Source organism: Abrus precatorius, unplaced genomic scaffold (genome assembly GCF_003935025.1).
Source record: "Abrus precatorius isolate BTA unplaced genomic scaffold, Abrus_2018 Scaffold6, whole genome shotgun sequence".
Taxonomy (NCBI): domain Eukaryota; kingdom Viridiplantae; phylum Streptophyta; class Magnoliopsida; order Fabales; family Fabaceae; genus Abrus; species Abrus precatorius.
The window spans coordinates 23,181,011-23,207,325 of NW_020874406.1; the positions used below are offsets into that span (position 1 = coordinate 23,181,011).

The 26,315-nt window shown below is 28.6% G+C and overlaps 3 protein-coding genes across 3 annotated transcripts; 1 reads left to right on the forward strand and 2 right to left on the reverse strand.

Annotated features, from left to right (window-relative positions):
• Positions 1–1,175: 1,175 nt before the first annotated feature.
• On the reverse strand, positions 1,176–3,936 carry LOC113868923 (methylsterol monooxygenase 2-2-like). The gene is made up of 7 exons (XM_027504923.1): positions 3,827–3,936; positions 3,079–3,216; positions 2,343–2,488; positions 2,091–2,210; positions 1,792–2,004; positions 1,623–1,703; positions 1,176–1,478 (listed from the first exon to the last, which is right to left on the reverse strand). Exons 1-7 carry the CDS (start codon positions 3,854–3,856, stop codon positions 1,388–1,390), a joined length of 819 nt encoding a protein of 272 aa, XP_027360724.1. The 5' UTR covers positions 3,857–3,936; the 3' UTR covers positions 1,176–1,387.
• A 6,485-nt stretch (positions 3,937–10,421) lies between these two features.
• LOC113869420 (nucleobase-ascorbate transporter 7-like) lies at positions 10,422–15,449 on the reverse strand. The gene is made up of 15 exons (XM_027505739.1): positions 15,339–15,449; positions 14,893–15,014; positions 14,502–14,599; positions 13,958–14,134; positions 13,766–13,866; positions 13,370–13,445; positions 13,210–13,269; positions 12,858–13,042; positions 12,577–12,673; positions 12,281–12,367; positions 11,502–11,560; positions 11,314–11,405; positions 11,164–11,241; positions 10,909–11,069; positions 10,422–10,810 (listed from the first exon to the last, which is right to left on the reverse strand). The coding sequence occupies exons 2-15, from the start codon at positions 15,005–15,007 to the stop codon at positions 10,592–10,594; spliced, it is 1,605 nt and encodes a 534-aa protein (XP_027361540.1). The 5' UTR covers positions 15,008–15,014; positions 15,339–15,449; the 3' UTR covers positions 10,422–10,591.
• A 7,066-nt stretch (positions 15,450–22,515) lies between these two features.
• Positions 22,516–25,354, forward strand: LOC113869640 (protein ALTERED XYLOGLUCAN 4-like). Its single transcript, XM_027506070.1, has 2 exons — positions 22,516–22,850; positions 23,026–25,354. Exons 1-2 carry the CDS (start codon positions 22,628–22,630, stop codon positions 24,135–24,137), a joined length of 1,335 nt encoding a protein of 444 aa, XP_027361871.1. The 5' UTR covers positions 22,516–22,627; the 3' UTR covers positions 24,138–25,354.
• Positions 25,355–26,315: the final 961 nt, after the last annotated feature.

The window sequence follows — 26,315 nt, forward strand, 5'->3', positions numbered from 1 at the left end:
AAAATTTAAAAATAAAAGTTACATAAATTTAGAATTAAAAATTATAAAACTTCGTTTCAGTTTTTAAAAATTTTAAAAGCTTAAAACTAATAACCACGTCGAATGGGGCTTAAAATTGATTATTTGTTTTAAAATTTCTGTTAAATTAACAAGTTTCAAAACTAAATTCTAAAAAAAAACATTAAACTGAAAGTCAATTCAACTCAACTGTTTTATCGATACACATTTTATTTTACATTTTCACACAACAGTGGAAGCAACAAGGATCGCTGACTTCTATGTCATTACTATAAAAATTAAATTTATATTATCTTCTAATTAATTGAGTGTAAAAAATTATACTAACAATACATCAAAATTAAATTCAACCAGCACCGTGTTTTAATTTATATTAGACAGCCTCTAAAGTCAAGGTGCAGACTTGTTACGAGTAAATGGAGCACATGTTAGGGGTGTGATCTTAACAAAATTCCTAGAAATTAAATTGTTCATTTATATCAAAAATAAAATTATATATATATATATATATAAAAGAGAGCCACAAATCTTAAATTTAAAAATTTTTATACTTGATTTGATCGTTTTATTCTTTATATATATTTTTTGTTTACTCGGGCAAAAGACAGGATGCGCAAGAAGTAGTCAGCCACCAATAGTCTTTTCAGCCTTCTCAACTATTTAAGCGAGAGAAAATATTTTATGCATTGCGTATCACCTATTTCAATTTTTGGATCAAATTAAATCAATATTTACAGAGAACATTTGAAACAACTCAAAAGATAACTCATAAAAATAGCTTACTTTTATTTGTTTTTAATAATTTTAAATATAACTTACTAAAAGAAACTCTTTAACACTTACTTTAATAAAATTTATGACCAAATTTATGTTATAAACTCTAAATTATTCAATAAGTATTTAATAAATTATTTACTTAAACATTCGTGAAATCATTTAGTGGGAAATCTGTGGGAAGTGAGAACAATTCGTCCCGGATGTTCAGTGTATCCCCTCGGTTCTCTTTTTTTATCTCGATTGCCGTTTTGACTCCATTCAATTCAAGAGGGTTATGTCGGACAAAAAAGAAAAAAAAACAAGCGGGTTAAATAAAACAAATAAAAGACATGTGACAGAGAAAAAATAGCGTATTATCAAGAATAATCAGCAAAGGGCGGCATCCCAAAATTGAAATCACTGTCACTAATGAAGTTTTTTAATAACAGGGTATGAATGTCCAGAAAAAAGGCATCAGCACTTTGTAGACTAGTGACCAGCCACTACAAAAACACTAGAACACATAAGGCGTTGATAGGACAGACATTTTTCAAATAAGTCCTTAAGTTGCAAATCAACTCTGTAATCATTCCCGGATATTCCCAAAAATTTATTATAGTTGTTTCTTTGGCTCGCTGCTGTCTTCAACTCCTGTGTTTTTCAATGCTTTCAACTTTCTGTAGCCTATATCAGTTCCAAATATCCTAATAAAACAGCAAAGTGTCATGTATAACCACAAAAAATTCCAAGGAATCAAGCCATCACTAAATGTCAGTTAAGTTAAGCCATCTTTGATTCTCATCATCACAAAATATAACCATAATCCTTATACTATATTCAACACTTACCGGTCCATGTATGTGAAAGTTGATGAATAGTTTCCAGATTTGGTGTACAGTAATCGGTGATGATAGTCATGAAAATCAGCTCTGAAAGTGAGGAGACAAAGTTTAACAATAGGCACCATAGATGAAAAACAAATGACTGGTGTCAAGTGAAAAGGTACTTTGCACTCACCCCCCATACAATGGCATAAAGTTCGCAAGACTCCACGGAAAATGGTAACCGCAATGCGCCTCAACTGTCTCTAGGACTCTCAGAACCATCCATAACCAGAGAGTTAACAGGTGGGGCCCAGTGATCGCAGGACCGGAAATGGTTGCAAACCCAAGGAAAAGTATCTCAGCCGGATGAGCATATTCAGAAGTAAGTCCAAACGGTGTCGCATACCTTCAAAATATAGAAAAATCCTATACTGGTTTGTTGATAATCAATATAACAATAGCCAAAACCACCACACACACAAATAAACTTACTCATGATGAACACTGTGAACATGCTTATATAACCACTTTGTGTGCAATATTCTATGTCCCCAGTAGAATATAAAGTCCTCCAAAATGAAGTAAAAGATTATTTGAATTAGAATTATTTTCCTGCAAAACCAAAATCCATTCTTGCTCAGTAAACTTAATAGAAATGTGTTCCAGACATATCTAATGGCAAAGATCCTAACATTGGACACCTAAGTTAGAATAATGACAGTACTCAAAAGAACCTGAAAGTACCAGGACGGTAGGGGGAGACTACTACGCATGCCCATGTATTTGAATACAGGATATGAGAAAAACATAACTGGTAGATTGACACCAAAATGATAAAGCAACAGCCGAACAATACATTTCTCCTGAGCTGCCGGGCTATTATTTTTTGCCTGCAAGAAAGGAAGCATTAAGAACAGCAAATCTTGTACAATGATCAAACTAGGCTTCAGGTAAAGAAAGAGAACTGGTGAGTATCATATTAAGTGCCATACAGTAAAATCAACAAGAAAAATGCATAACAAGACCGGACAAAAATTTAACATTTGTTTTCTTTTTTAGAGTATATATCTACACATATACAAATGAAAATGGAAAACAACTTATCCTCCCTGCTGTCATTGGGGGGGTACGGTCAATACATCATTCAAATATAGCATGCATCAATATAGCGTACATCATTCATATAATGTGTGGAATCAGTGCTTAAGACATACAGATAAGGAAAAAAAGAATGGAAAATCTTCAGGAACTTCTTCACTTGTGAAGGCCTGATAGCATTGTTCTTAGCACCACTGAAACAGGGTAAAGTGAACAATTTATATGAAAAACAAGGTGTATGCCAAGGCATACGGATACCACGTCAAAGCTAAAAATGTTGGAGCTGTTTATTTACATGTTAAAGCATTAAATTTCTATCATGGATAACAAAAGGGGGGGAACCATCCAACATAAAAAGCAAAAAATTTCAACAAGGGTAGACCTGAATCTTGTACTTGCTCATCCAACCAGCCCTCTCGAGCCATATAAAAGGAAGCCCAGATAAGAAGAAAACGCTTTCATGTAGAAAGAAACTTCCCAAACAAGCCAGTTGAAAATCGCTGAAATGTGTGATCAAGTACTGCAGCACAAAGAGAGAACACCAAAATTAAGAAATGTGTAACCAAAAAACAAAATATTGGAAAAGAATTTTATTTCTCAAAAAACATAAAAAGAGCAAACACCAATTCTATTTTTGCTAAACAATACAAATACGTAACCATGCAATCCACAGGTCACATCAATTCTATTCCAACAATTGAAATGTATATATGCATCTTAAAATCAAACACCAGTCACCAGAGTTCCAACTCTAATTTAGAAAAAGAAGGTAAAAAAAGATACCAATTTAAAAAATCAACAGCCACGCTGATCTATAAGACCCTAACTTATAGCAGATTATGAACAATTCAAATTCGAAATAAAACGGCAACCGAGCAATTCGCAAGAAAAAGACGAACGACAAAACGACAGTGCATAGTTCGCATCCAATCAAGCACAATGTACACGCACTCATCTACTATATGAATAAATAAAACAACAATCAATGCTTAAATCGAATAGCAATAAACAAATCTGTCCCTGGAATTTGAAAAAGCTAACGAAATCGTGAAAACTTGGGAGCGTTTGAAAAGTGACGGTGGTAATAATTGGAGAGAAATGGAAGGAAGGAAGGGAAAGAGAGGGAGAACCTTCCAAGCAGATTCGACGAGGGCGGCCATGGTGGAGAGAGAGAGAGAGAGAGAGAGATTTGTGCAGTGAGAGGGGCAATGTTTGTGTGAGATAGTGTGGCCTGCGTGAGTGTGTGTATGTATGTACATAAGAGAAGAGAGGTATAAAGCCAAAACCGCAGCAACATAACAAGGAAAGCCAGACTGTAATAACTAATAATCATGCCATCTGTCATCTTCATTTTTATAACTCTCAGATCTTAACCCATTACTAACTCTACTATTAACCAAATATTAACAATTTTAAACTAACAATGGTTATAATTTATATATATTTTTTAATGATCTTATTTTTTATTTTTTTTATATTTATTAAATTCGTAAATATTTATTTTTTTATAGATTTATTCTTTAAAAATTATAGGCAAATTTGATTGAATAATATAATTGTCTTTTCTAAAAATTTGTTTTTCTTAAATAATGTTTATTAATATAATAAGAAATTAAGAGATGCTCTTCATAAAGATTAAAATATTTATTATTTTCATAGTTTTTGAATAAAATTTTAAAAGTAAATAAGTAATTAATTTCTAAATATATTATTATTTTTTATTTTTAAAAACTAGATCATATATTTTTTAAGAAAAAAATTACATACTAAAATAAAAATTAAAAATAGTGATACTTTTAATAATTACCTATTTATTTAAGCCAATTTTAAATGTCAAAAAAAATTATTAGTGTATTTTATGTCATAATTTTTAATATATTTTTTATAATTATTTATCACTTAAAATTTTTTAACTAATATTCTAAGAATACTAGTTAGCAAAATTTTATCATTAGTACTATTAGTAATTGTGCCCCTGTATAATGGAAGTTTTGACTTATGGGTTACTTTTGCAAAATATAGTTATATAGTTTAAGTGTTTTATAATAACATTTTAATAAATACAATTGTGTATGTTATATGATAAAATAATTAAGATATTTATATGTATTCATCAATATAAGTTAATAATTAGTGCATTGAATAATTTATACTCATGTTGAAAATGTATATAATATTTTAAACAATGTTTACAAAACTAAAAAAATTTAACAATATTTAGAAAAAAAATAGAGAAGTAATTAGAGAAAATATATAGTTAGAAACCAAAAGTTTTTGTTTTAAGTGTAACTGTATTCAGTGAAATCTGGCCAATGATATACTTCGATTTCAAACACAGACATCATTGGGAAGCGCACATGAAAAACAGAGAAAACCAGTGAGGAAATTAAAATGTTCTTATATTTTGACAGCTCATTAACAAGTAAAACAACTTTGTGTTTAAGAATATAAAATAAAATCATAAAAAATAATATAAAATAGAATTTATCGATAATATTTTTTATTGAAAGCTATATAAGATTATCAAATTTAACATATTAATAATATTAAAAGTTATAACTTTTAAGAAAAATATTATTTATTAATTTTTATTGTATATTTTCCAATATATGTTAAGAAGTTATAAATAAAAAATCTTCCATTTTTAAATTTTATTTATTTATATATTAAAAATATATTTATTATCGTCAAAAAGAAAAAAAGTAATATTCATTTTATTATTTTACTAAATTTTTTTTACATAAAATATTATATTATTTGATTAATTTTGAAAATTATTAGATTCTTTGAATATATAATTTCTTTTATATCTAGATAAATAAATAACATAATTATATTTTTAGTTTAAATTTGTGTGAAAAATGAGAAAGCATTTAAACCATGTATAATTTATTATATTTTAAACCAAAAAATTTATATTTATACTTTACCTATTTTATTTACTATTTTTTAACTTTCACAAAATCACTATTTGATACATCAAGAAAAAAATTTGGTAATTAAAGATATAAATATGGCAACCAACTGCAGTTAATATCTATGATATTAAGTACAGATGTAATTAGAAAAAACAAGGATACAGTAGAAAAAAGCTTAATCATACTTCTGTTTTCTATAATTTGAGATATATGTGATTTGAATATTTTATTATTTTTTAGTTAATTAAATCTATCTATTTTAAAAATTGTTTAAATTTAAACTTCATTAATTCTCTTTTACATAAACCCACAAGTTTTTATTTTTTTATTCAAAATTTTAGACAGTTTGTAATCAAATTTGAAAATAGAAAATAGCAAAAAAAATTGAAAATAGAATTATTAAGTTTAAAAAATATTTAAAAGATTTTATAAAATTTTAATTTAAAATATGAAGAGAGATAATTTTATGTTTTTTTATTTAGGGTAAAATATAATATTTTTAAAGGACTCGTATTTTTAAAATAGAGGCACTTAATCTGCTAAGAGTTGAAGGATTAGAATCAAACATAATTTAAATTAAAAAGATAATAATAAAATTAAACTTAAAAAGTTAAGTTTAAATTTCTAAACCAATTAAAAATTTTAGAATGCAAATAAAAATAAAGAACGATGAAAGAAAATAAATGAAAGAAGTAATGTTTTATAAATTATTTTTTAACGTATAATTAAATTCACAGAATAAAAATTTAAATATATTATATTTTTATTAAAAATTACATAATTTTTAATATATTTTTATATTAAATACATTTTCAATTAAAATTATTATTTATTAACTTTTTATTATGTTTCATTACACATACAATAAAATATAATTTTTAGTAATAATAATATGTTATATACATTATATTAAAAAAAGTGATATAAAATTATAAAAATTAAAGCCAATTAATTTTTTTAACTTAATATAAAACTAAATTAAATTTTATACTACTAACAATAATAATTTTAATGCAGATATTATAAATGAGATTTCATTTATTTAAAAAATAATACTTCTATTCCTATGAAAATATGTATCTGAAGAAAAGAGAAATCACACACAAAAAATTAATAAATTTAGAATAATTTAATAGATTTTATAATTTATCAATATTTAGTGATTTTCACATTTAAATAACTGATACAAATATTTTATATATTTGACTTAATTATTTATATAAATGAAAAGGACATCAATATTGAATTAACAATTAATCGTATTTTAAAATTTTTTCCTTTTTAATGAAATAAAAATATCATTATTCATATTTTTTATTCTCTCACCTAAATAAAATAATTGAAAATTAACAAATATAGAAAATAGTTGACAAAACAACCTGAAATGTTTAAGATGAAATTAAATGAGTAGGGCGTTATCTGTGGGACGCGGATTCAGTCTCGTGACTGATCGGTGTACTCAGTATATTTTAAATTGTTGTTTAAATAAAAAATGTATTTAAATGAGAGTGTAAAATTTTGCTCGATTGAAATGTACAATTTTGCTAAAACTGGACTGAATTCGAATCCATATCTGTGGCAGTCACGGATGTACAGAAAGACTAAATGTCTAAATCAGGAATATTTTTACAAAGCTAAAGGCTTTGATAACAATTGACAATGGAACCTTTTCGTGATGCCTATCATTTATCAGTGTCACTGCCAAAACCAGAGCCCATCTCTTTCTCTTTCTCTTTCATAAACCTTCCCTGTCATCCTTCTCGTTTTGATGCTCTCTGTTCTAACTTTAGCTAAGCCAAGTGATTAAATTAAATTGCTTGAATAATTAATTAATTAGCGTACCACATCAACTGGATTATCATACTTGGGATGTCTTTACATTCTTTTGATTCTAACTTTAAAGAATTATTTTATAATAAAATTTACAAGAAGTTTATTTCAAAAACAACTAAATTTATTTTAATTTTATTAGTTATAACTTTTATATTTAATCACGTTTATGAAGTTTTTACACTTATGCACATAGTCCAAATCTAGTTTTTGCATTAGATCTTGTACTTTGTCTGGGAAAATTTTCAGTCTTTCAGTGGTATTTTTTTTTTCTGTTGAAATAATGATATTTAGTATATTTAGTAATCCGTCTTGATATGCAGTATTTATGATAGCATTTCTATTTTTAAGTTTTTAAATAAAAATAAACAAGAGAAAAAGAGAAAGAGAAAATAATTATTAAAAAAAGTAAGCACCACCGTAGGTTAAAAAAGTACTACAAGACTGTAAATTTTGTTTATTGCCTCCATAGTTATGATATTTTCAAGTTTGTTTGAATAAACTTTTACATTTTATACGATATTTTAAATATGGATAAATGTGAATATAATTGTAATAAGTGAGCATTTATAAGAATTTACAGGAATAACTCATAACTCTTATAATTTTTTTAAAATTTATTTTAATAAATTTAATAGTTTATCAAAATCAACTTTTAAAAATTTCTTTTAATGATTTTTATAATAAATTAATTTTTTTATTAAGTTGCTTTCTCAAATGTAACTCTAAAAATAACTTTTATATAACTTATGAGTTGAGTTAAGCATTTTATATAAAATTTTACTGTAAACTTATTTTTAAGATAAAAATTTAAATATTAATTATTAATCTAACTTAATTTTAACTAGAATTAATTTATTAAATCAATATCATATTCAAATATACATTTACTTATCAGATATATATTAATTTTTGATAAATTTTGTTTTCATTTTTTAATTTTAAAGTAAAATTCATTTTCATTCTTTAACTTTTTTTTCAGTTCATTTTAATCCTTTAACTTTTAAAAAAATTTCAAGCAGGTTTTTTTTTTTTTTTTAAAGACTCTAACTCAGTTTTGTCGTCTTGTGACACATATACTATGTTTTATTGTTTAGCATATTCTTTTTCATATTTCCGATCTAGTTTTTGGCACTTTTTCTTCTTCCTCCTCCCTTTCATTTTCATCTTCTTATACTTAAAACTTCATCCCACTAACACTAAAAACACACCTCAAATCACAAATCATAAATAACCTAACTTTCTAATACCCATATTCTATCTCCAGTAGATCTAACATAAGTTCTCATTTTTCATTTGATTGATTTTTCATACTATCCTGACCTCTCAAGCCTTCATTAATAAAAATACTTTTTTTAGAAGGTTAAAACATAATATGAAAATAAATACAGATTGTCGAATATGAAAAATGAATATTTAGAAAGTTAATTTATTTATGGTTTAGGATTTGGGGTGAGTGATTGGTGTTAATAGCAAGAAAATGAGTTTTGAGTATAAAAAGATAAAGATGAAAGGAACAAGAAAGAATATTTCTGATCTACTTTTTGGCACCTTTTCTTCTTCCTCCTCCCTTTCATTTTCATCTTCTTATACTCAAAACTTCATCCCACTAACACTAAAAAACACTCCAAATCACAAATCATAAATAACCTAACTTTCTAATACCCATATTCCATCTTCGGTAGATCTAACAAAAGTTCTCATTTTTCATTTGATTAATTTTTCATACTTCCCTGACCTCTCAAGCTTTCATTAACAAAAATACTTTATTCTAGAAGCTTAAAACATAATATGAAAATAAACCTAGACTGTCAAATATGAAAAATGAATATTTAGAAAGTTGATTTGTTTATGATTTAGGATTTTGGGTGAGTGATTGGTGTTAATAGCAATAAGATAATTTTTGAGTATAAGAAGATAAAGATGAAAGGAAGAAGAGAGAGGAAAAGTTGATAGAAACCCAAATCAAAGATCTAAAGAAGAAGCTGAACAGTAACACATTGCACATTGCATAGAACGACAAAACTTTTAAATGGAGTTAGGATTTTTAATAAAAAAAAGACATATTTAAAACTTTTTTAAAAGTTAGAAGACTAAAATGAACCAAAAAAAAAAAAAGTACGAAAGTGAATTTTATTTTAAAATTAAGAGACGAAAAGAATAATTTTGCCTTAATTTTTCAATATATTAAAAAAAAGCTTAAATAAATTATTAATTTCTAAAAATACTAAGTCTTTTTATTTTAATCCATATAAAACTTTTATTCAAATTTAATTCCTATATTTAATTAAAAAAATATGTTATTTTAAAATTACATTTTTTTGTATTTTTAGTGGATTAAAACTGAATAAATTTTTTGATAGAAACTAAAATATAAAATCATAATATTTTTATAAACCAGTAATTTATTTAAACTTAAAAAAATTTAACACCACGCTCCAGTCTCTCCCTCACTAAATTAATTAATACCTAATAATAATTAGAGAATGCTGTTTAGATGACAATATATATTTTTTTATGTGCATGTATTTCAATAACATCTAAATTATATGTAGTGAATTTTTTTGGGTAAAACTCGAATTGAGGTTGAACAAGTCTCTGTAAGACGGGGTTTGGTTACCATCACTATTTCTAAGTCTTTGGCTTAGATATAAATTCATTTAAATCACATCTTTTACGTCAATGTGTATTTTTTTTTTTATATTAAAAAGTATGATATCATTTTTATTAAATCACATTTAGATATCATTTTCTTTGCTATCTCCTATGAAACAGGGTTCTGTACGCTTCCCTAACCCTTCCATCTCATTGCATGATGTAAAAGACAGATACTTCTTTCTTGTATTAGCAAATTTAACATATATATTGCCACTAAGAGTTACTTGAATTAACACTGCTAATGGCATAAAAAAGAAACAAAAAACAAATGATATGATAGAATTAACTATTAGCTTCACAGGAAAGAAGCCGAGGCAAAATTGAAGATATTCATGTTGCTACTACATTGATTTATAGTTAAGAATGAAGAAATTGAGGATTCCCAAGTCATAGTCATAGATCACATGTGGTACCCACAACGAGACATTGAAGGGTGCAAATCTTTTTGGGTTTGCCATATAACTTTTCTAGCAGCATGGTCCAATCCAATCAAACAGAAGGGAAAAACTTGTTTAGATTGAAGGGTAGAGAGTAAAACTCCTCACTCCTTGTGTCTGTCTTGAATGAACGGAATCTGTCCCACCAGTGCATGCCTCTGTCTTTACGAGTTTGGCTGTCTTTCTTGTGCAATGTGGCATCCAAGAACAGAGCCAAAGAACCAGCAACAAATGCTTTTGATGAGAATGGGACATTGATCATGTCATTGAACTGCGAAAAGGAAAAAATAAAACATGATAAGGTGCTTTCAAGTTTGAATGACAATGCACACTCAACAATAAGGAGTGAGAGAATAGAAGAATAAATACCCATCTGGCATGGGTGTGCACAGGACCATATCTCTTGAATGCTGTGTACTCATTGAAGTATTGTGGTATAGAGAAGCCCATGAAAATAGAGAATCCCAAGATGAATTTAGTTCTAAAGCTGTTTAAATTGCAAAACTGAAGGATACTGAGGCCTGCAGAACCTGTGTTGTAAGGAAAAAGACAAAAGTAACTACAACAATACTTGACTGAAATTATGACTGAGAAACCAGATTCTTGAGTTGATCATATACATACCCACATAGGAAAAGAAAAGGCAATATAGAGCAGCAACTATTGGCGCTGGTATTGAAGCAAAAACAGCTCCGAATTTCCCTACATACATAGCATTTCATTGGTGTACCGAGGAGAAAAATCATGTCAAAATTACCAGCCTAATGAGCTTACCAAGTATGGAAAAGAAGATCATGAATCCAGCAGATATTTGAATAACCCTTCGGCTACCAACTCGTGTCAAAGCTAGAAGTCCAGCATTCTCTCTGGGGAAAAGCCAAGAATATTTCTTATAATGATTCAATATCCCAGCTAAGAAAATGATATCTCCAGCACATGGAAGTTGTGAACAAGAATCTTACACAGAAACTGATGATCCATTCCCGGTTCCAAAGATCCCAGATAGCAAAATTCCTACCCCCTGATTCATAGGAGATAGCAACTAATGATGAGCACAAACAAAAAGTAAAATAAAAATATGACAAACTCTAGAGCAAGCAGAAGACGGCCAGCTGACAAGGCATGATATGGATAATTAATTATACATGATGACATTCTTTTTGCCACTTACAAGTTACAAAATAATTCAAAAATCATTATTTAGACATTACATAGCGAGAAGTAAAGTGGGGTAAAATTTAGAGGGAAGTTGGTGAAAAAATTTACCTAACCTAATTAAAATGGTGGGGTTGGATTGGATCAATTTTTTCTCAATTTTTGACGTGATTTGAATCAACCCAACCTGATAATGAACAGGGGTAATCGAGTCTATACTTAAAAAAAATAAAAGAATAGAAAAATTTGTGATCTATAAAATTAAACGATTATGAAATTAAATTTAAAAATATATTAATATTTATATTATATAAAAAATTAAATTTAAAAAAATACATCAAAATATTAAAATACGAATATTATGTAATATTTTATTTTCTATATATACTGTTAAATTGAATCAAGTTCATCAAGTTGCTGGCTCAATACGTGATCCAAGAATGATCGGGGTCCATAACTTTAAAATCAGATCATACTCCATTACCCAATCCGTTAATTTTAATTTGGTATAGGTTCAATAAGTCGGGTATACCCAGCCTGTGAACACCCTTAGGAAAAATACTTTCAATTCATAAACTCTGTTTACCTGCCAACCAACCCCACGGCTAAGAACTGAAGGTGGCAGTGGAGTTGCACTAGCATACCTTGAAACAGCAATAAAAGCACCAGTTGACTGTAAAAAATTGAAATGTATGTAAGAAATCAAAATCCATTATATAACTAATCAACAAACTGCATAGAAATGAGAGAAAAAGAAAATGAAGGGACAAAGTTCAAAATGCCAATCACAATTATGAGCTTCTAGAAAAGGGACAAAGTTCAAATTTTACTGCACTTGTTTAATAATACATATCTAGTTCACAAGCATAAAAATAAACAAACCTCTACTAGCGCAACAAATGAAGCAGCCATCATAGCAAAAGCTTCTCCAGCATCAAATGTAGGAGCTCCCCATTGGAAAGGATATGGGATTCTAATCCTGATTAATACATTTTATCACCAGCAATACATGGGAGTTAACCAAATTGAATCCATTCTTTGTTGTCTTTTAAGATGATCCAAATAACAACACAAGTTTCAAGAGTCATCAACTGGTCCTCCAAAATATACTGCTACATAAAGAAGGAACCATTTCTATTATTACAAAAACCACAGGACCTTACCAAGGTGAACCACTTATAATTCCAGCACGATCAGTTCGGCAAGTACGCTGAGTTGTCTCTGCTACATTTTTATAAGCTCCACCCACAGTGAGAAGATGAGCATAAATCCACACAATTGTCACTGAGAATATAACTGCAAATCGATCAAAGATGGGCTTTTCTCCTTTCATCACATGAGGAATGTACTGTACAAATAAAGTTACTACTTTAGAACATAATATTTAAATTCAAGAGAGTAAAGAAAAGGACATCAATAATTAATGAAATTTCATCTGAGGTGAGTTAAGTACTCAGGGTTATTTTTAAAAATGTACCTAACGAAGCAATTAGCATCATGACAATTATAAATCACCTGTGAAAATACTAGTAAGATCACGATTTCTGGCAGTCCAATCTCCACACAATTCGCAAGCTAAAATTCAAAGCCATAATCAAGAGAGTGTGAATCATACCAATTATAATTGATAAATGTAGGGAAAAAAATGAGTAGATCTTGTTACAAATATCAATACCATAGGAAAGCCCAATTGGTAAAGTCCAAAGCCTGACAGAGCAACCAAGGGAACAGCAGAGAGAGGGCTTAAGAACCTAAGCAAAAATATAGCAAATTATTCACCAAGATGATTTTTAAAGGCAGAAAATGAGCCAATAACTTTCAGAATGAAAAAAATTCAATCTCTCAGTGTAATTGCAATTGACTTCCATAAAATTTATGATCACTAATTGGTAATTACCAAATGAAGTGGGGATTAGTACGCATTATAAAAGAACTAGAGCTAACTTAAACAAGTAAATTGGAAACATCTCTTAACATCTAAAAGTAAAAGAATTGCATGGATAATCCGAGAAGGCGCAATGTGCCTACAAGATGAAGGAAAAAAATTGTAAGCATCCAGACAAGAATCAACCTCACTACATTGCGCCAAAGGCCACTGAAGCCAACAACAATTTGGAGGGTCGAAGCAACAATAAGTGCACCCTGCGTTCCGCGCATTATCCTCTCAAATTTCTGCATATGTATCACATTCAGGTAAATAAGGACAGTGACATAACTAAAATGGAAAAACAGAGAAAAACAAGCAAGTTTATAACGAAGCAACCTCTTGAGGATTCACAATGTCATTGTAGCGACCAGCCAAAATGATTGAAATGGTAGTTGGCACAAAGGTGTAGGATCCTCCAATAACTGCAGGTAGACGAGTCCCAAATAATGTTTGGAAAAATGTGTTTATGCCAGCCACAAACAACAGGGTCTGAACCATTTTTGCTTTCTCTTCCTATAGAAGCAGCTTTGTTAGACTTAATAAACACACATCATCAATGAAAATTCTGTAAATACCCATTTTGGTTCTTCAAATTGTAAATATCGATCACTTTAGTCTTTGACTTTATAAAAATCTTACTTTAATCCTTAATTATTTAAAAAATCACTTATTTTAGTCCTTTTTTATTTCATTTTTCATTGTTTTTTTAATATAAAAAGAACAAAAATGAATGTTTTGTAAAGTGAGTAATTAAATTGAGATTTCTGTGAAGTCATGAACTAAAGTAATTGACACATTCAATTTGAGAGACTAAAATGGGTATTTGCTCATTGAAAATCACTTTTTCTTTTACTATCCCTCTTTTCTTGCCAATACTTACATTTCCTCCTCCCATCTGAGTAACTAGAGAGGTTGGTATTAGAACGGTTGTGCCAAGCATCACCAAATAATGTTGGAAACCAAGTAGTATAGCCTCCGCTTCATTAGCATTAAAATTCTAGACTCAATCATCACAGCGAATATGAAGGTACCCTATTTATTAAATAATTAAAAAGAGTGCCACCAAAAACATAAAAGACTAATGCACCACTCCTGCACAGCAGAAAAATACTTTTCATACCCCAGAAAAAAAAAAAGACTAAAGTTTTTCCATAAACAATTGAAAAAAAATGAAAAGAAGCATCACATTACCAATTAATAATCATCCATAAAAAAAAGGTACAAAAAAAGCAGCATAAAATAAAAATGGTTCAATGAAGCAGTAAACTCACGCCAAGGAGGAGGACTAGTGATGCAATATGAAACATTTGGAAGTTGATCTTTCACGGGGTGTGGCTGAAGCTCTTCTTGCTTTGGTGGTGGTGCAGCTCCTCCAGGTCCTGCCATTCTACTTCTCTGACACCAATAAACTTGATCAATTCAAAATGCACCATAAACAACAACCAAGACCCCCAAAGTTCTCAGAACCCAACAAAGCAGAAAGAAAAAGAAAAACAAGGTTCAAGGTTCAAAGTTCAAACAATACCCAGTTGAAAAACACACTTTTCTTTTTTATTCCCCCAAGCAGAAGGTAGGATGATGAGAACAGGGACAAAGAGAAGAAAGTAATAAATGTTATGTATGGAAAATGAAAGAAGAACAAACTGTGGACTTTATGTCTTCTCTCTTGGGAGTGGAGAATTCACAAAAGGACAATGAGCAAGTTCAAGAGTAACACATTTGTCAGTAACTTAATGGAATGCAATGCAGCAAATGCTCCCAAAAACCACTTAGAGGCCAAGGAATCACAAAAACAAAGTTGAAGATGTGGAAAAAAGCAAAAGCAACAATGCAACAGAATTGCCCTGTGTTGTGGCCATTGCTTTATATTTGTATTATTTTAATCCCATTTTTCTTAAAATATTATTGTAGTGTTAACATTTAAACACACTACTTTTCCTTTCTTCTGCAAACAAACTATGATAAAGATTTCACAAAAAGCATCTTCACCTTTATTAAACTCAGGTTATTTATTACCTAATGTTTTATTTATAAAAATAATAATAAATGTATTAAGAATAGTTATTAATAACTGTACGTTGTAAATATATATTATATTTTAAATAAATTAATATATTTATTTATATGAATAATAAATAAGTGCTCCATTTAATATAAATCTTATAGTAAATAAAGATCTTCATATTTTATAATTAAAATAATTTTTTTATTATTTTTCTTACTATTATTTAACCAATGCTACTTGTATTTGTAAAATTTTAATTAATAAGAATCTCACAAGGATAGCCTCTGACACCCATTTCAGCATGTAACCTTTCAACATGCAGGAAAGTTTACCCTTGGCACACTCTTTGTCCTTTGCTTCTTTGGCTACTAGTACTATAAAGATTTAAGAATCAAAATCTCTCTTTTTTCACTTGACTCAGAATTTGAAAATTAAAATTACTAAACTTTTGACTGGAGTAATAAGAATTTGGATGAAAATAAAAAATATTTTGAAACTGAAATCTTTAGGACATAAAAGGAGGCATTGAGGACTCATTAAAGTGCCCCTTTTAAAAATTAATTGGAAGGTGGAATCTGTGAGTAAAATGTGACTTTTCATTGAGTTGCAGGTTTTGTGCAACCGTTTAGTCCATTATTTTGCACGATTGTCAAGCATTGGCTCAGGCCTCTCCGTTGTGTCTCGGTCTTTTGCTTTGTTGTTCTTCGGTTTTGCATGTCCGTTTGGCACTGAGCTGTCTTTCTTGGTTCTGTGCATACTCTGGAAATCCAATGTCACAGTCAAAAAGTATTCCCTTACATACAAAATCAATTATTGCATTTATGCCCAAAAATGGACATAAAGTTGAAAATGTGTCATGACTTGTGTACTAACAGTGATTAATTAATACATTGCTTTTAATTTGATTTATAAAGAATAACTATTAATGAATTAAGTATAACTTTTATAAATAAATTTAATGTAGTATTTGTCTATTATGAACCTTGGAAATAGTAAAAATATTTACAATAATAATAATAAATTGAATGCGTTCAATTTTAAGATTAAATGTCATCCAATTAGGCTTGGTGTATCCTGAACTATAGTTAATAAATGATTTTTCGATTTGTCAAGGAAAAGAAAGTTATGCATTTTTCTAATAAACTTTTTAACCATATTTTTTTTAGAAGAACTTGGTGCCTAAGAAAATTCTCTACCTTGAAATGGATATCTTGATAAATTATTTATTTTTGAATGATGATGGTAACAAGCATATATCCCAAATTATATGAGTCATTGAATAACATCATGGTACATTGAGTTTCAGTAAGGAATAAATTCTAGTATTCCTCTATGTTAAAAGGTAATGGTTGCCTTTTAGAGATTTGGAATTTCATGTAGCCTATCTAGTATCTACGAAGTTAACATGTGACTTTTGTATTTTACTTGTTTTGTGTTTTAGTATGTAAGTCTCATTTGCAAGTTTTAACTTCAATTTAGTTCTTTTAGTGTTTGAATTATAAATAAATGACTCTTTGATCAAATCAAATTTATACAATAAAATTGAGACAAGTAGCATTTATAAGAAAAAATGGAATCATTTTCTTTAGCACTCATTAGCACAAAGCACAGCACAGAGATGCCTCGGTTTTATTAGCGAAGTTTCTTTGATGATTTGTACTTATCAAGAAACTTCCTGCCTCCATTCTTTACATCAATTAACATCAAAAAGATTTTATTCCTTCTCTATGTGCCCCATTGGACTCTCTAATAAATAAAAATAAAAAATCCTTTTGTTGTGTCCAATAAATAGGAACAGTATTGTTTATATAATCTTGGTAATGTTTCTTTTCCCTTAACGACAAAAACGAGATCAGAATATAATCACATAGTCAAATTTTTAAGATGGAGAGTCAACATTATTATATTTTTTCCCTGCGAAAATATAACTCACTATTGTTTCACCTGTTGCGTCCAAATGAATTCTAATTTTGATTTGGTTGAAAATGGATAGGTCTGACATAGTTTTAAAAAAATATTCGGACTCAATTCTTTATTCGTATAAATAGTAACTTTAATTTTTATATCTTTTAAGTATTTGCATATCTATATTTGTACCTAATAATTATATTTGTTTTAAAAAAATATTTAAAAAAATATATATTTATATAACTTTATATAAGTAATATAATAATACAAAAATTTAATGCATAATTGTCAAATAAAATTTAAGTATAAATAGCAAACAAATATTTAAATATTACTAGTGTTAAATGTATCTTAATACAATCATTTTCTAAATAAAAATATTTAAAAATTATAAGCATAATTAAACACATAAATAATTTATTAACAATAACTTTGTCTTGCGTAAGACTCGATCGAATAACGATAATACTAAATTGGGAAAGTGACAAGATGAATCTACATAATAAGTAGCCAAATACTAAATGACAATGAAAAATTGATACATAACATTTTTTTTAATTTTTTAATTTGAAATTAAAAGAAAAATAATATATTTAATTAAAATAATATAACATAATTAATATATATATATATATACTCGAATTTTTAATCTGGAGTATTTTGTCAAAAATAAAAATTTATTTAAAATTTATTAAAATTAAATATTTATAATATATATAAATTTAAAAAAAAAAAATTTGAATAAAAGATAAATGATTACAATTAAATCTTGTAATAAAAAAATATGTGTATATAAAAAAATTAAACTTTTTTATTCGAAGAAAAATTTATTTAATAGGTAAATTGTAATAAAAATATATATAAACTCAGTAAAACAAAAAAAAATAACAATATTTTTATATTTTACAAAAACTTCTTTAAATATAAATAAATCATAAAAATAATATTATTTAGATTTCAATAGATTATACTTATGCTTGCAACGTTTGTATAAAAAATATTATTTTAAATTAAAATAAATAAAATAAAATTTAAATATTATCAATAACTAATAAATTTACTTAACAGAAAGTGATTATAAAATTTATAAATTATTTACAATATTTATTATTTATCATTCATTTTATAATTTAAATATTAATATAATTTCTTTACAGCAAATACTTTGTTTTCATTAGTATCCATTGAACTCCCCATTTCTCAGCATTCATGTTGCTGTGAAGGGTTTCTGGCATCTGTTATTTCTAGTCTCAATTCCTGTTACTCTCTTCATTCAATCATCCAATTTGTAAATCCAAGGAGATAAAGAATGTTTCAAGAAAGTGATTGAAGAAGTATAAAAGAGATAAAAGTAATTTCATGAAAAAGAAAAGAGAGAGGTGTATTTAAACAAAAAATGGAAGTGTAAAAAGCAGTGACTTTTTTTTTTTTCGAAGTTCACGATTAACTCCTTAGACCAGGCTTGGTCATTATAATGGTAGAATTCTAGCAATGTGGGCCTATTTTACTATAGATTGGTTTGATCAAGCCCAAAACAACTGTTACAATGTAGCAAGCCCAAAAACAAAATTACTTTTTTTTTTGTATTTAGAGTTTCTAATATTGTTAAATTATGTTTAGTTTTGAGTTTGTATGTTTTTTTTTGTTTATTTACTGTGAAAAGTTGTAATATTTTTATTATTTAATATTCTTTAATTGTAAGTACAGTTAGACATTTAATCTAGGAACCTTTTGAAAATATAAAATTAATCTTTCTAACAGCACTCACTTAAAAAGGGCAATGGTCCTGTACCTAATTACACCATACTGAAAATATCAGTTTCTATTATCTCGCATGGTTAATACTTATGGTGTTAGGGAAAAAAAAAGGATATTATTTTGTTGCAGGACTTTCACACAAGAATTCCATTATATTATTGAAGGCTTAAAACTTAGAACAAGCAAAGAAGAATTACGAGTGGACCACATCATTTTCAGAAAAGGTTCCCACAAAATGAAAATTACCTATAATCCTTGCAACACTGTTTATTGGGCCACTGATTTAAACGAGTGGGACATTGTGCTGTAGACAGAGGTACAGATTTTGGATTTAGAATAGATGGCATTACGCCAAACTCTTGTTTGATACGTTCCACGTAAACAGAGAGAAAAACACACTAACTTAAAAAGTGGGTCACATATATAATATTTTTATTTTCGCATAACTTGATCATATAAAAACTTCATTTAAGAAAATTAATTTAATTTCATGTGAGCCACACATATGGGTAAAGTTTGGGCACAAAAGTAGAGTCGAGAGTCACGAGTCACGTGGTTCATCCAATCAAAGCCTGCGTTTGCGTCCCACCTCGCAGCTGAACCGACAGGCACGGACCAATTGAAGGAATGAGAAATCCATACAATCAATAAACCCATATCTTCTCCTTAATTTTTGTTCAAGTTTTACAATTTAAGGAATTTTTTTTCTACATAGTATTTAAAAATAAAAAAATGATTTTTTAGATATTAAAGTAAAAATATATATCATTGAAGATTTTTAAATTTTTTTTATATTTTTGTATTTTTTAAAGATATCTCAATTTTTTCATAGAAAAATTGCAATTTAAACTGTAATAATTTTTGTCAGTTGAGTTGATCTATATATTTAATAATAATGTTAAATTTTTTTATTACATTTCATTTGTTTTAAAAAATTAAATATTTAAAATCAAAATATGTATATGTTTCGGTCAAGTGTTTGATTATTTTTCAATAAAAGACAATTTAAATAATCAAATCACAAGAAATTAATAAATAAAATAATATTTTTTCATCACTAATTTGAGGATGTATTACGACAGAAATAATACCAAAGCAAAATTTATTTATTTATAAATAATTTTGACAAATAAATTACAGTTGAAATGTAAATATAATTAGGATACGAGCGTGAAAATTATCTTCACACGTATAATTAATTTTAAAAAGGAAATTTTTTATCATACGCATGTAAGTTAAAATAGTGTAGACCCATATTTTAATTACTCAACATACCCATGTCATTTTAAAAAAAATGCAGAATAGTTGAATGTAATTTACTAAAAACTGATTATAAAATGAAAAAATAGAGTCGGGGAAAAGAATAAAAAAAATGGGGAAAATTCAAAGAAAGCGCCCTCATCTGAGAGAGAACTTGCCATACAACACCCTATATAACGACAACGGAGACATTATTTTCTCGAGAAAGTGACAGAAAATCTTCAGGAACCCCACATTTATTTTTGAAGGAGTAGCGGTAATAATATTACTTAGAATAACATCCTATGAAAATTAAATCTCAGACACAGTGGCTAATAAATGATGAATGGAAGCCTCATGGAAGAGAAGAGAATGCATGTGCCGATATAGTTGCCATAAACTATGGTTCTTTCAAGTTTCCATGTGAGAGCTCTCTCTATGTCTACCTCTCTCTCTATATATTAAACAAATGATGATTAAATTATTTTGTTGCAAATTGCATGCTGAAGAACTGGACATAAACATGCCATAAAAAAAGAGAGAAATGAAAGCAGACAACATTAAAAATTTCAACTCTTCAAATTACAATTGAAAGGAATAGAAAAAAAAACATTTTAGTTGACTGCTTCATGAAACCAGTTACACCCCCAATACGAAAAAGCATATATATAATATTTACATCTTCGATGCACGTGTTAGTTAATTTTTCGTTACTATGAAAAAAAAGAACTCAACTTTGTGTTGAGATCTGAAATGTACAGCTACGTGAACAACTCACCCAACGTGGCTACCATTATCCCAGCAATTTTGACTTCTTAGTTCTTACAAGGAGACTCGTGTTTTGATATTAAGAAACAAGCGTATATTACATTTTCTAATTTTCTCCCTTGGGATTTACTGTAATTGTTCGTTTAAAAATAATCTAAATTTATGAATAAAAAAGAAATAGATGAAATCTTCAAACTGGTCTTTTATAAATTAGTGTATCATCACATTATTTTTTAATTTTTTATTAAATTAATTCTTCAAAATATAAAAAATACTCCCAAAATTATTTTCCAAAAACTTCTTAAATGGGTAACATAAAAATCAAGGTGGTAATATTTTCATATGAACTACTTTTATACACAAAAATAAAATTAATATGACAACACATTAATTTTTAAAAAATCAATTTAAAGGTTTATTTAAAAAATATAAACAATATAAGTTCTTTAAGAAATGTATGGCTTTGATGGTCCAAGTCATCCAGTAAACTGAGTATGCGTCGCACACGAAAAATAAAGAGTTGTGTAATTTACGCAATAAACTCAAACATTTGTCTTTTATAATATAAAGTTTTTATCATAACAAATATTATTATTATTATTATTATAAATTTAGTTTCTCTTAGATAAAGTGGTTTTGAATTCGAACAGTTCACTTTTGAATTTGTCCTGTGTGGTCTGTTTGCAAACAGGAAACCATGGACCATGTTCGGGTCAAGACAATTCTGTCACGCCAAATTCATCAGCTACGTGTCTACGTTTATTTTCTCTATAAAGCTCCTAAACAAAATGATTATTGACTCACGTTGTTTTTGGCTTTCCAACACAAAGAATAAACCACTTTTACGAAAGTTTAAAAAAAAATAAAAATAAAAAACCACAGCAGGGGACAATCAAAGCAGAGGAGCTAAAAAGAAAAGGAGAAAAAAAAAAGACTCAAGAAATTTCTTTTCAAGGGAAATAATACATATATGATTAACAAGTTTTGATATTATTTTTTATGACATTTATTCATTTATATGATTTAACAACGTTGCAGATTGTGACCTTATCCTCTGTCCTCTCTGCAATGAATCAGCAATGGGGACAATGATTGAATGCCAGCCTTCAATGAGTAAAAAGCCAAAACAGAATTTATCAAACTCAGGAAATTAGAACACCCTTAAGATCCAACAATGGTTTTCTTTTCAATGAATAACACAATAAACAAATCTCTCTCTTGACTTTCATGATGCGATAAACAGCGAAAGAAGCCATTTTTCTCAGCCGACAACACAAAAAAGAGTCATCACAGGGTGCAGAAGGAAGGGAAGTAGAAGGCCTTGAAAAATGGGAAGCACAAAACCATTCAAAGAAAAATCTCTTTCCCTCACTAAGAGAATTCTTCCCTTCTCTCTATATGCTCTTCTTCCCACAACTCTGCTTTGTATATACCTCTACCTTCTCTCCCTTACTTCACATTCCAAATCCACCACCAGCCTCACCTACCACCCTTCACTTACTTCTCCTACCCCTTCTACTTCCCCTCCTCCTCCTCCTTCTTCTTCTACAGGTATATATATATATATATATATATATATATGCTAATTATACACATGCATCATTTCATCTTGTTAAAGCTTAAAACTATAAAATTGCAAGTTACTTTAGTTTTGTTTTGCCTTGAATTAAGGGCACGTTAGTTTACTAGACTTAATTTTTTTATATATATATTTTTTCTTTTGTAGAAAAGGAGAAAACCTATCCTACCCCATGTGACTACTCAAATGGAGATTGGGTCCGTGACACAGGAGGCCCTTTATACAATGCTACTACATGTGGTAAAATCAAAGAAAGTGAGAAATGCATCCCAAATGGAAGGCCTGATTCTGGATATCTTTATTGGAGATGGAAACCAAGTGAGTGCAATCTTCCAAGGTTTGAACCCCACAGTTTTCTGCAACTCACTAAGAACAAGCATGTAGCTTTTGTTGGGGACTCTTTGGCTAGGAACCAATTGGAGTCCCTTCTTTGCATGTTATCCACAGTTTCAACCCCAAACCTTGTTTTTCGAAGTCCCAATGACAATAAATTTCGTCGTTGGTACTTTCCTTCTCACAATTCAAACTTCTCTTTGTATTGGTCACCTTTTCTTGTACAAGGTGTTGAGAGATCAAATGAAGGGCCTTATTATAATACAATGTATTTGGATCGTGTTAATGAGAGGTGGGATATGGATTTGGATCGGTTTGACTTTGACATCGTTGTGGTTTCATTTGGGCATTGGTTTTTGCTTCCTTCGGTTTATTATGAGGGTGGTTCGGTTATAGGTAGCTTAAACTGTCATGATCTTAATTACACCCAGATGGATTTTTATGTTCCATTAAGGAAGGCTCTGAGGACTACTCTTAGTAGCATAATTGAGAGGAAAGAGGGTAAGGGAAATGGTGGTGTTGATGTAATTGTGAAGACATTTTCACCTGCTCATTTTGAAGGTGATTGGAACAAGGCTGGAACGTGTTCAAAGACTGAGCCTTATAAGAAGGAGGAGAAGGAGCTTGGAGGAATGGATGCTGAGATCAGAAAGATTGAGATTGAAGAAGTGGAGAATGCAAAGGGAAAAGCCAATGAATTTAGAGGGTTAAGATTTGAGGTACTTGATGTGACCAAATTGGCATTGTTGAGACCAGATGGACATCCTGGTCCTTATATGAATCCTTTTCCATTTGCTAAAGGTGTTCCAGAATATGTGCAAAATGATTGTGTGCATTGGTGCTTGCCAGGGCCTATAGACACATGGAATGAGATTTTTCTAGAGATGATCAAGAAGTGGGAGGAACAACCAAGAAGAGAAGTGTGATGTACTTTTTAATCTTTATATTGTTAATTCATTATACTCTAATCTTTTCGCCACGCTGGTGATGGATAGTATATTGCATTAGAAAAGATCAATTTTTTTTGGTAATAATTATAAATTATAGTTGAGGGGGATGATTAATTCTGTTTATTCTCTTTACGTTCTCTTCTTCCCTAATGGGAAAATGTCATTACACATCATGTATCAACGAGCTTCTCGGCTATTATTTTTAAGTTACCCAGTTTTAACAAAATGTGCTAATTTTTTTTAGTTTGAAAACAACTAAAATCCAAGATCTTAAAGTGCAGAAAGTTCGATGTATAGTATTCTTGTAAAGTACGGTTGCTATCCATTAAATTTGCCTCTTCATGTCTATATGAATGGGGATATCAACATGCAATACGACAGGATCCAACTTAAAATGACAACTACAATATTTATGCGTGGGACAGGTTACACAAATCGTCTTAGAATATCAAATATTTGACGTTTTCAAATTTACGATTATTTCAGTGCTTCAAATTACACAAATTAACTTCCGCAATTCCACTATGTGCAGATAATGATTGCAGTATAACATTACACTTACGTTTTGGGAACGACGAAGATAGCAAACACAAGTACATGAATTTCCAATTTTCCAAGCATATGCATTAATTAGTATACACGACGCTAAGTATATGCGAGTGCGTGTAAATTACTAAATATTTTCTTCTCCTTTTACAAATTAGACATAACCGTAAGCTCTTGATAGTACAATATATAAACTGAAGTGGAATTGGCATCGCCAAAAAATGCATGACATACAATTTACTATGTCAAATTGGAGAAACGAGGAAGATGAGAAATCAAGAATGTTCTAAATAACGATAACAACAACAACGTACTTTTAATTAAAATTTATTAAAAAATAAATATAAAAAGAAGAAACATTAAGTTAAAAGTGAAAAAAGTAGAACTTATATAATTTTATAATTTTTAATAAATTTTAACTTGTTATAAATGTATTATTAACATTATTTAAATATCTTTTATAGTTGAGGACTTCGCGGTTGAACTACTATTTATTTATTAGGCTGCTAGTTTGCTACTATTCCTGGGCCCTGAATCTGAATCAACAACGTGGACCAAACCAATTTTTGGGTTTGGCTCTGGTTTTATTTTGGGCTCTAAAATTTTACCTTTTAGTAGTATTGAGTTAAGCTAAGCAGCATTATATATTTGTTGACAAAAAAAAAAAAAAAGATAAGAAAATAGCAGAATTATTATTTGACCAAAACAAAAGCATTATTAACAACATCAAAAATTGTTTATGGAGTTTGGATCGTAGTTTGGTGGTTAAGTTATAGGACATATCCATTCCCTCATGCCCTCTCAGCCGAAACACTCAAGAAGTCTTTTTTTATATTATTGTTAACAAATTTTTAAATTTAATAATAGTATCGATGGTAAACATAAATAGTATTTTTTAAAAATCCACATCATTAATTGATTTAAGAAATTTATGATAAAAATAGTATTTGATTCTTATCTAAACTAATTAAAAATGTTATTCACAACATATTAAGAAAAATAATTATATTTGGTAGGGCTCCATGATTGCAAATTAAGTACGCAAAAGGATTCAAGAAGTTACACTTGTTCTTCAAATGTCCAAAAGATTCAAATTGCTCCATTCTGTGGAAAAAAATTTCACTGCACGGCTATGTCTATGTGCCTCAAACTTACATTTTCCTCAAAGTTACCCACTGTAATTCCTACTAACTGGACATGGATCCATGGGATTTTATCGCATATTCAGACGTATACTTAAAATTCGCATTTCTCTTTCCAATTAATACAAATAGAGAATTTTTTTTTTTTACATATAAACAATAATCACATTTTTAGTTTTTTCTTTTTGTGTTTTAAAATATAGTTTTTATATTGACGTGACTATCAACAAACTTATAATTTTAACCGTGAATAGTCTAAATTTAATATTCTTAATGTTTATGTTTACAATTTTAAATTTTTTTTTATATCTTTCTTACTTAATTTTTCTTTAAATGTTTGCTTCTTTTGAAAATGACGTATAATTAGTCTAACTTTATACGGGGTCCATAGTTATTTATTAACACCTTTAAATACATATATACGTGCCGATGTGTGTAATGGTTGTTTGATTTATTGAAAACAAGG